The 12,107-nt window shown below is 36.3% G+C and overlaps 1 protein-coding gene across 1 annotated transcript in view; it reads left to right on the top strand.

Annotated features, from left to right (window-relative positions):
* The window catches only part of kcnh3 (potassium voltage-gated channel, subfamily H (eag-related), member 3), a 605,399-nt gene that overhangs the window by 388,315 nt on the left and 204,977 nt on the right, over positions 1-12,107 (top strand). The window contains exon 3 of the mRNA XM_039756314.1: positions 3,819-3,953. Within this exon, the coding sequence (XP_039612248.1) occupies positions 3,819-3,953 (135 nt within the window). The remainder of the gene's footprint in view (positions 1-3,818; positions 3,954-12,107) is intronic.

Genomic DNA, 12,107 nt, shown 5'->3' with positions numbered 1-12,107 from the left:
GGGGGATGAATTTAATATTCATGGCAGTTGTTTTCTCCTCCAGTCTCTTTTGGGAGAGCTACCTTGCCATGATTTAGTCAGCTCAGTCTTTGGAAAAAAGAAAATTATTTACATGAGTAGACTAATTAGGATGCACTTTTGGCAATCAGACAGCTCAAGAACGTACTGCCCTCTTCTGTCACTGTCTCCAGATTTGTGAGATTACAACATTCCACTACCACATGTATCCTGTACTTTATTCTGCAAATCAACCACTTTTGTTTGATTTAATTCAGTAATTGATCAGACATTTAGGATTAATGCTAGCAAAATCTGAAGGAAAAAAAACTGTGCTTTTACCATTTTAAAGGAAAATCAGATCTACAACGAGAAAACGGGCAAAAACAACATAGAAAGGAAAAGAAGATTCAAGAAGATGTAGTTTTGAAGGGTATGATGTTTGCTGTCATAAGAAGATCACATACTGAAACAACTTATTAATGCAGAGAGAAGAGAAGGCCTGTGGATATAGGATTAGGTTTCACTTTATACATAGCCCCGTTTAAACCCAAGTGCGTGGGTGCATTTAATTCTGAAGCTTTAGCTAACCTATTTCTACAAGAAATATGACTGCAAGTCAGTTTGTTTCTAAAATGTTGTATTTTTGATTTCAACATAATAGACTGAGAATAACTGGCTTGCTAGTACTGTATACAATTGCAAGTACAAATCTTGTGCTAGTAATGTTTCCAGATTACATACAGTATTATGCTATATACAGCCACTTCTTAAAGAGCAATGAAAATGGTAGTAGTAAATGCAGAACAGAGGAATGCAAATTTGAATATGCAGAATATTTTATGAGTAATTTAGCTGCAGAAAGAAGCAACAATAAAACTGTACATAATAGAAAGTTCAAGGGTGAATATCAGTGTTGCATTCTGGCAGCAGGGATTTTGTAATGCTGTTCTTCAAAAACGTACTGAAAAGAAATTATAGGAAATGCAAGCAGGCAATCTAGACGAGCCTTTTGTGAATCAGAAATGAGTACAACTAATGGTATTTTGTATCTGAAAAAATATTCAGGAGTGCTTCAGGTGTATAACTAAGGGAGTGATTAAAGCATATATGCTGATTTACACAAAGTACAGATCTTGGCTCTTCTGCATGTATTACTGTTTAAAGAAAGATTACAAATTTATGTCTTGAGATAACTGTTTTCTGCTGTGAGATTTTTGTGACATTTGGAAATATACAAACAATAGTGTACCTTAACACCCCCATGTTTATTTCATTTATTAACAAATTGGCTTTTATAAAATTCTTTCATGCCATGGACAATGGTGTTTACATCTTATAGAATGATGCTACCTAAAAGATTGTATAACAAAAAGGGAGAACAGTTAAGTATTTCAAAATGCAACAAGCAAACTTTAGTGACACTAATCAAACAAAATTATTTTTCTGGAAGTAAGGGAGGAGAGGATTTAAGGTTGCAAAAGAACATAAAATGCACATCTCCAGTGCGAGTCTGAGTGCCGTGACTGATGGAATTTATTACATACTTATAGCACTGTGAGTTTTCTTTCTGAATAGTAGAGTTTTAAAGATGATTATTAAAAGCCAACAAAGGTCAGCTGCTAGGCAGGTTATGTCATTTGAGACTTGTAATGGCATATTTGTGACAAGTAAAATGTCTGGTTCAATTACGGGGTTTTCGTCTATAAGTGAGTTTAAGTGTAGCAGAGAGATTTGAGTAAAAATACAGGTTACTATGATTGCAAGATTAGTTATTGTAGAAGGCAAAACAAGAGGCTTTTAGGAATATTTGAGGAGAGTATCTTTATATTAAAAATTATATGACAAAAACATGCAAGAATGAAGCATTGTTTAAAAAACAACTGGGACATAACACCATCTCTTCAACAGTAATATAAAATGTGTTATTTGTATTTTTGTTCTTACCTGCCCTTTTGCTCTATAGGTTTTAGTACTTGCTAAAAAATCAATAGGTAATCTTTAGTTAATGTTTAAGGCAGAAGACCATGCACAGCTACCTGCCATTCACTCATTGTTGAGATGTTTAAACATTTTAGCACACCATACTGATACATCAGACACTTCAGTTCTGAGTAATAAGACAGGACAAAGTCTACTGTTATTTGCCAATCAAGATATTCAACCTTATGACACAATCTTGGCAATGCTTTTATTAAAAACCAAGCAGGACTTGATTGACACAAACAAGGTTTTTCTTGTTTTTATTTTGATTATTTACATGCATATATAAAATGGTTTTATTGTAAAGCAATCTACATCTAAATTTCACAATGCAGACACTTTTGTTTTCAGATAGATAGATAGATAGATACTTTATTAATTTCAAGGGGAAATTCACAAATAGTTTGTTTATGTATATCTATATTTATCTACAATAATTTGTTTAAAATAAAATTAAGCCTTTGGTGATCCTTTGTAAATTCTATTTTATTGTGTTGTAATCAAAATCATCTGTCCAGCAGCGAAAACCCCACCCTAGTTGGAACACCTGTCTTTCATAGTTGACTTGTTAATTATAATTAGAAATCGCCACTGAACTGACAGGGCAATCACTTTGATCAATAGTGAGTGAAGGATTACATTAAATTAATAGTGATATCTCGATGTGTTTTATAAAAGGAAAGGGGATCATTTCATTTTTAATGTGATTTAATAAAGCAACTTTGATCAATGCAGAGTGAAGTATGAGAGTGTCTTGATCTGATTGCTTTGATCAATGCACATAATGTATGAGCATTTTGATCAGTTAATGAATCATGAAATTGTTTAGATTAATGCCAGTAACATCATTAATTTACTTTGAACAGTATGAACAAAATAAATAGATTTAATTATATTATTAGTATGAGAGTGACTTAATCAATAGTCAGACATTGATAAAATTGTCTTGATAGACATCGATCTTTTGGGAAGTTTTCCTCATCAGGTCTGAAGAATGGAATTGATCATTAAAGTAAAAATAATAAAATTACATAGATCAATATATGCTAATGATATCAGTATTGTCATTATAAGTTATAACTGAGACTACGTTAATCAATAATGTGAAGACATATTGTAGATCAGTACTGTGTGGGATGATATTCTTCACAAAAACATGGAGTCGATTATAAAATCTCTTGGTTTTTACAACAGCAATAAAATGACTTATCCTGTAGTTAAATGATAGACAGTTTAAACATTCCTGCTGAGAAAGATCAAGTCCGATTATCATATTTACCACTGAATAGCCAATGTGATTATGGTCAGGTATACTGAAGATATACTAAAACCTTCTTTGATTCCTTCACAGGTACTGCTAGTAATTCATTTTACTGTTGTACAATACAGTATCTGGTAAGATTTCCTTGGTCAAAGCTGAGAGGATGATGGCTTTACTGTTTATCCATATTAATCTTCAATTTCTCTTTAGAGAGGCTGTATATAGTAGATACTGTATTTTATGATTCAATTGTGTTGTACATTAGTGTTCCAACGAATATAAATGATCAGAATAAAACAGCTTCTTATCTTTTTGCTTTTTTTCCCCCAGAGACAGTTGAAAAAACTACAAACTACTAAAATAGCCATTCTGGAAAAAATAACTTACATTAGAGGTTTTTGATTGCAATCCATTGATTTAAATGCATTTGTAGTATGCTATTTATGTACAAAAGTCAGATGATAGACCGTTGTTGTCAATGTTTATGGTGGGTGCCAAGTGCAAATCAAATAAGAGCATACATTTTTGTAATCCAAGACCAACTAAACTAATTTTTTTCTCTTTATTGCTATGGCAGGTGCTCAGTTCTGGTGTTTACTGGACATTGTACCCATCAAGAATGAAAAAGGAGAAGTAGTTCTCTTTCTAGTCTCACATAAGGACATCACAGACTCGAAATCCCGGTTATCAACTGGCAATGGATGGGACACTGGTGAGTAAAACAACAAGAACTGGCAGTGAGTCTGATCTGAGGTATAATATGTTAATAAATCTGACATCAAAGAAAATCAGAGCTATTAATTAATACAATAAACAGTAAAATATTGTAGGCAGCAAAGGTATGGTGACATCCTACACCTTTGATCATGCATAAAGAGATTATACACAAATAGCTATATTTCCAAAAAAACACTATTGTGTAGTCAGTTATTCCGGCAGTCTTTGGATTGTGGGTGAAATTAGAAGTCAAGAAAAAAATCTGTGTGCCAAAGACGCACGTAGTATGCATTGGAAGAGAGAAGGGATGTGTCAATTTTTGTGTATTAATTCTAATAAATCTGACAGAGTTCCATTGTAGTACTTATCCTAGAAAAATCATTTATTTGCATCCACATATTTAACTAGATTTCATTTTAAAGCTTCAGGTGACCCAAAAGGTCCATAGATATTAGTCCTATAATATACTGAAAATATTATTACCCAACCATCTGTAAAGTTGATTGGTCCCATGACAGATTGGTGCTCTAGGGATGGATCATCCTCACTGATTGTTCAGAGGAGTGGGTATGATCGAGGTGGCATCCTCTCCAGTGATCTGAGGTACAAAAAGTCAACTGGGTCCAAACGGTCTGGCCAATGCTACTTTATCACTTTACCAAATGGTAATAGAGGAGGCAGAGCAGCTTAATTACAGTAGCGAGGAGAATAGAGAGGTGGGCGGGCAAGAGGAGGCTGTACATGCTAATAGCGGGAGCAGAGCGGGACTTCACAAGAAAAGAGGATGTGAAGGTGGGCAGGAGAGAGGAGGACTGATAAAATAAAAAAAGGTTAGTGGAACCAGCCTGTCAGATATCAGAAAAAGGGTGTCAGGAAATGACATCTCTGTTCAGTGTCAGTGCAGTCTGTGTACCATAGACATAGATAGACGCCCCATTCACTATGTTGCCCAGTCGACACGATACATCAGCGCATCCACCACACTGCAAGTGGCAAAAGTGCCATTTAAACTAATACAGGTAGACGTGGAAACCGGGTTTTCTGATGAAAAAACAATAACTGTTAAACAGTATCGTTTACATACAACAGATTTTGGTGAATCGTTTAAATGCAATAATTTATATCCATTTATACACTAATAATGGCAATTAATAATAATAATTATTATTATTAAATAATTCCTCCCATATAAGTAACATTTCTTGACTGCCTTTTTCTATCTCCGAAACATTTCTAGACTTCGTCCTGTTCTTACGCAACACAGTACTGAAGTATTGGTTAATGCCTTAGTCACCCCACGTATAGATTACCGTAATGCTATTCTATCTGGCATCCCACAAAAATGTATCCATCGCTTACAACTTCTTCAAAATTCTGCTGCCAGGCTAATAACCTGTTTTAAATCCACTGAACATATTACACCTATTCTCTCTTAACTTCACTGGCTCCCTGTTCACTACAGAATACAATACAAAATACCGCTCTTAACATTTAAAGCTCTCCACAACCTCACTGCTCTCCTACAGACTGACACTCCTCTCACTCACTCAGATCCTCATCTGCAGCTCTATTTCTATAGAAACAGCCCAAACAAAATACGTTTAGCCAAAAGGTTGTTTGGAGGCTCATTTGAACAGATAAATGCATAGCTTTGCTAGCTTAGCCTGGCATAGCTAAAGGTAAAATTATAAAACAGGATTTTCTAATGGCCAAATATAACCAAAACAATTGTTCAGCCTTACCTATGAAATGTAATCCCCCCGGGATCTGGTTTGGAGCATACAGGTGTTTGTACAATCCCAAGCAGCACATGCGTGAGGCATCTTTATCCATTACTTCATTCCACAGCAGTGCCACTCGCAATATGGCGGCGACGTTGACATACAATGCTGCTGGTCATGCAGTGTCTAGTAATTCTATGTCTATGCTGTGTACTGCTGCTATCTTATGTCGAGAATCAAATCGACATTTCCAGTTTATTCTAGACATTTATCTCGAGATTAAAGTCGACATGTTGACTTTATTCTCATAGTATGCAATTAAAGTAGATCATCATAAACTAAACTTCATCTTAAAATGAATATTTAATTTACTAGATTTTCTCAAACCCCGTCATAAATTATGTAGCACATTAAATGCTTTGTGTTATCATGTGGTGACTTTCTTTTCTTTGTGGAGAAAGAAAAAGGAATGATAGGAATTGGGGTTTTGGTATGTCAGATAGAGATAGCATGCATGCAATAAAGAAAGCCCGCTCAGAAGAATGTCCATTGAATTCTGTGTTTGTGTCTCAGACCACCAGATCACGAACCCAACATTTACACAATATTTAAGTTAAACCTCTGTGATACCCATTCATGCATCCAGTTTTTTGGAGCCTCGTCACACCTGCCATAAAGTTCTCTACACTGAACGTACACCTGGGGACCCCTTACTGCGAGGCAGCAGCAATACAGCCACGCCACCGTGCATGTTTAATACCTGCTTTAAAGCATTTCATCACGAAAATGATAACAAGTATTTATCTTAGCATTGTAAATGTTCAGAGAGCAGGAATATCATCACATGAAGGCATTCTGTGCAGCGATCCCTGCTGGTGCAAGTGCAAGAGGAAGTCCGTTTTAGAAGTGCGTAGTGATTAACGACTCGGTCGGGGAACACTTAACACAAAGCATTTAATGTATTACATTACCTTATGATGGGGTTTGAAAAAATCTAGTAAATTAAACATTGATTTTAAGATGAAGTTTAGTTTACGACATTCTACTTTAATGACAAAATAAACTATGAGAATAAAGTGGAGATGTTGACTTTAATGTCGACATAAACTGCGAGAATAAAGTGGAAATGTTGAGAATAAAGTCAGCATGTCGACTTTATTCTCATCACAAACATCGAGATTAAAGTGGAAATGTTGAGAATAAAGTCAACATGTCGACTTTAATCTCAGCCTAAACGGCAAGAAAAGTGGAATTGTCGAGAATAAAGTCAACATGTCGACTTTATTCTGGACATATAGTATTTTTTTCTTCACCGTGGCCCTAATACACTTCTGTAGTTTTGTTAAAGTGGCCCATCTGCCATTCCTTTTTCGTTCATATCTTACCCTGTCCTAGTGCAAGTGTGCATTGAATATCCAACAGGCTCTCACTTTCCCACTCAAAAGTCTTATTCATAGGTACTTTTAATTTTTTCCAAACGTTCTACCAACATGAGCAAAAATAATTTTCAGAAAACACCACTGCGCAGTTATTTCAGAAAAGAGACGCCACAAACTAATGAAGGTGCAGCATCAACTAATGAAGGTGCAGCCTCTGTAGCGTCAAGACATTGCAGAGGCTGGTCCATCAGAGGAAATCTCTTCAGCACACTCTGCCAATTGATAAATCAAAGCACTGCTTATCCGGCATAAACAAACAATGGTTTAAAGATTTTGATTGGGTAATGGTCAAAGAAAATAGTATGTGGTGCTCATTGTGCATGAAATATTCAAACAAACATCCCCCAAGGAGGGAGTTAACTTGGGTAAATGTGCCATGCACAAGAATTTGAAAAGAAAGCTTGCTGGACCATGAAAAAATGTAAAACACACATTGAGTCTTCTGATGATCATTTAGGAAAGCGTGTACTAGAGCAAACTGGAATGGGTCAAATTGAAAGATCTGTATCTGTGTTAAATAACTTACAGAGAGATGCCTTCGTGGGAGCTTTAAGATCCATGTATTGGTTGGCAAAAAATGAGTTGCCACATACAACGTTGTTTGAAAAGCTGTTAGAACACTGTAAAGAAATGGGTTGTTCCTTTTTACAACATCTCAATGTTTATAAAAATGCACATTACACCTCTGAAAGTATAATGCAAGAGCTGCTGGATGTCTTAGCATCAGAAATAACATCTAACATACTGAAAAATATATACGCTGAAAGTTTTTCAGTATTCTGTGTGATGAGACATCTCAGTTGTAAAACAATTAATTATTTACATTAAATATGTTTGACAGGTCACTAAAGTGGTCAGAATTAGTTTTGTATCAACTCGCAATATGATTGATGGCAAAGCGGAGACTATAACCAACACACTGAATGAGACTATGGACACTTGAAAACTGCTAATCTGGTTGGACTAGGGTCAGATGGAGCGGCTGTTATGTTTGGGAAACAGAAATGTGTGGCAAAACTGCTTAAAGATAAAACATCTGCAATCTTGGTCAACTGCCACTGTGTAAAACCACCAATTGGCCCTTGCAAGTGCCCAAGCAGCAGCTTCTGTACCTTATTTAACAAAATTGAATGACATCTTAAGGCAGCTGTTCTATTTCTTCCAAAATTCATCAGTTAGGGTGGCTGGTTTAACGGTTTAAATTCAAAATATTCTGAACATTCCCCAGATTAAGCAGAAAATGGCCAGTGACACTAGATGGCTGTCTCATGACTTTGCAGTACAGTCACTATGACAATGTATGATGAGTGTCATAGCTGCGCTAGAAAGAGAGGCCACTGAACGAAATGACATCACAGCTGAAGGATTAAGCAGATGTATTAAAACGTACAATTTTGTTTCCTCTCTGATGATGCTTTCAGACGTATTACCTTTGTTGTCCAATTTATCTAAGGCTTGGCAAAGGCAAGATGTCAATCTTACCGAAATTGAGCCAATTTTGCTAGCCACAAAATTGTCCATCATGGAGTTAAAAGACACTCCTGGGAGATATTTTCAAAGCCTTCATCATTGTCTGACAGAACAATGGTCAGATCTCCGCATTGTTTATACACAGAGTGATGTAATGTTATTCAAAACTGCAATATATGATAAATACCTAGAGACAGTTGTCAGGCACCTAGATGCAAGATTCCCTGAAATGCCAATTATTTCCAGCTTTTCAAAAGTTTTCAATGCAGAAACTCACGATTCAAGTGAGTCTGCTGAAATTCTTTTCGATCATTACTCCAAAAATGGTAGCCCTCCAATTTTAAAATATGAAAGTAGCAGGCAACAATGGACAGTTACGTCAAAAATGATTAGAAGTCAATCATACAAAGACTTCAGTCCAAAACAGATTTTACTAAAAATGGCAGTGACATCAGAGCTCAAAGAGTCGTTTCCACATTTAGCCAGACTAGTTCATATTGGGCTAGTGATCCCAGTGAGCACAGCTGAATGCGAAAGGGGGTTTTCTGCCCTTAAAAGGATCAAGACATGTTTGAGAAATCGCATGAATCGAAGCACGCTAAATAATCTCATGCTGATCTCCTTGGAGGGCCCAAATCCTGGGGACTTTGATTATGGGAAAGCTGCAGACAACTGGGCCTCTAGGAAGAAAAGAAGAATAAGTATTAAACTGAAGACACCTTCTGCATATGCAAGTTGGCTTTGAAGAATATTTTTAAATTTTTCTTCATTAGGTTTCCTATACTTTTTTTCATTGTTTTTACTTTTCTTCCCGACAGTGACAATACTTGTGCCTCTTGGTTTATGTCATAACAATTGTTATAATTTTTGTTAGGGTTGCAGGATCCTGAATTGGATTCTTCTTAAATTTAATGAAAATATTCTGGCACAATATACTGAGCACTAGAAAAATAATTAATAATAATTAACTAATAAAAATAGTGCACATTTAATCTAGACACCCCCCCCTGCCCCCCAATTTCCCCAGCCCGCCCCATTTGGCTGGAAAAAAATTCTGGGGAGAACACTGGACTGGTATCAAGATTATTTACATGGATCCCCATACAAGCTGAGATTAAACAAGATGTGTTATTTGTCCTCTTTTGACCTTAAAGGATATTAACCTAGTTCATTAAAACATCCTCTTACTGGCATTTGCTTGGTTTCTTTCACACAAAATATGGACAATTTCTGATGAAGTTCTCGAGTTTTTACATAAACATAAAACACATTAATAAAAGAATAAATCTTAAGAATCAACTGTGAATCACAAGTAAAAATAAATATTCATTCATCTAAGCTATCTTACTTTAATTAAACCTCTTGCCTGTGATAACAAACAAGTTATGTTAGCCTTAGTAATCAAATACAAGCAATAGAATATATATTGATATGATTGTAAAAGAAAGTATTTTGTAAGAATATACCACAGAAAAGACTAGCATTTTAGCATAATCACCATCAAGTGGACTATATGTACTAGTATTTAAGGTTATATAACACATACCTTATTTACATGAACACTATAAATCCATGACTGATGTGTGAAATATGGAGATGTGCATTTAAATGCTGTTCCACTGTGCTACTTATACTTGGTGGTATAAGAGCCAACTTTGCTACAACAGATGGCTTCAGCGAACAGGATATAATTGTTAGCATCCATTTAGTAAGCAGTGGATGAAGTGATATCATCTTGTTTCATGTTCAAGGTGATAAAGAAAATGAAAAAGCAATGCACAGCTTTTCAGAAAGATCATTGGAGAAAGCTGCCAGGGAAAATAAACAGAAATGAGTAAAGTATGTTATTCCATTGTAACAGATACAGTATAAGTGCTGTGAAAGACCTGTGGAACAAGAGCTGCTTATCTTGTTGTTCTTAGCTTTGCCCCAACAGTATCAAATGTTTCCTGTGATGTTTGTTTGTGTGCGGAAGCCTATGGCCTTTGGACCTAAGTGCACCTGGCAAAGACTAGCTGGCACAAATAAATGAAAGCTGCACTAACAAATGATATTCACAGAGGGGCAAAATATTTTCTAAAATTGTGCTGGTACAATTTTAAAAAAAAATTAACTTTCAATTGTTGTTGGGATCTGTGCTGCCTGACACTGAACTTCATTTCAATTCAATTTTAAGAGGAATTCAGAAAGAACAATTTAATCTTCTGTGGCTCTAATAGGCATCACTTGTTTTCACTGGGGCATGTGTAATGCTGTGAACTGTCAGTTTAGTTCAGAGTAAATACCCTAGGCTGGAATCTTCTTTATATAAAATAAATACATAAATAAATGTTATTTCTGGCCCAGCAAAGACAATATCATTTAAAGACAGGTATTGCAGCAGAGGAAAGATATTTAAAATAGAGATGTTTTTTCTCCTCTCTTACATATCAATCTTTAAACTAATGAAAAGAGGACCGAAATAGTGTTTTTATGTAGTATTTGTCATTTTGTATTTTTTCTGCTTTTCAGTAGTACATGGACATCAGAACAACTAGTGTCCATGTATATCAACATGAGACGCTTCACTGCTATCGATATTCATATAAAAACACAAAGAACACAAAGAGTCCATGTTAGGCTAAAAGCTAGCCGGCACTCCCGTCCATATTACTTTCTAATGTCTGCTCCCTGGGCAATAAATTGGACTGCATTCGACTCCAGCAAACTACCCAGCGTTTAGTGATTGTTGTGTCTTTGTTTTAACAGAGACATGGCTCAGCAACAGAGTTCCGGATGCCGCCAATGAGCAAGATGGGCTAGCCACATTTCGAGCCGACAGAAATGCTACTCTGTGCGGTAAGACTAGCGGTGGTGGACTGCGTGTTGATATCAACACGGCATGGTGCAGGAACTCTGTGCTACTGCTCACCGCTAGTGGAGTTTGTGATTGTTAAATGTAGACCTTTTTATTTGCCTCGGGAACTCACCAAAATCCACATAATTGGAGTTTACATACCTCCCAGCGCTAATGCTAACGAAGCGCTCTGGGAACTGTACAGCACCATCACAGACATACAGAATACACACCCGGATGGACTGGTTATTGTCGCTGGATATTTCAATCATGCGAATCTCAAGTCAGTGCTTCTTAAATTCTATCAGTATGTGGACGTTGCAACGAGAGGGACAAACATGATGGATCTTATACAAATATTCCTGCCCCCACTTCAGAAACTCAGATCACATCTCTATCATGTTAATTCCAACATACAGACTGCTCATCAGATGCACCAAACCAGTTCTGAAGCAGGTGAGAACCTGACCAGCAGAAGCCATCTCTGCTCTTTAGGACTGTTTTGAGTGCACTGACTGGGGCATGTTTAGAGAGGCTGCAACCAACATCGACTGTATCAACTTGGAGGAGTACACATCATCAGTGACCAGCTACATCTATAAGTGCATTGATGACGTTACTGTCTCCAAGTACATCACTGCACCCCCCAACCAGAAACCGTGGATTACAAAGAAAGTGTGTGT

The sequence above is a fragment of the Polypterus senegalus genome, chromosome 6 (assembly GCF_016835505.1).
Source record: "Polypterus senegalus isolate Bchr_013 chromosome 6, ASM1683550v1, whole genome shotgun sequence".
Lineage (NCBI taxonomy): Eukaryota > Metazoa > Chordata > Cladistia > Polypteriformes > Polypteridae > Polypterus > Polypterus senegalus.
This window is presented reverse-complemented; position numbering and strand designations above follow the sequence as displayed.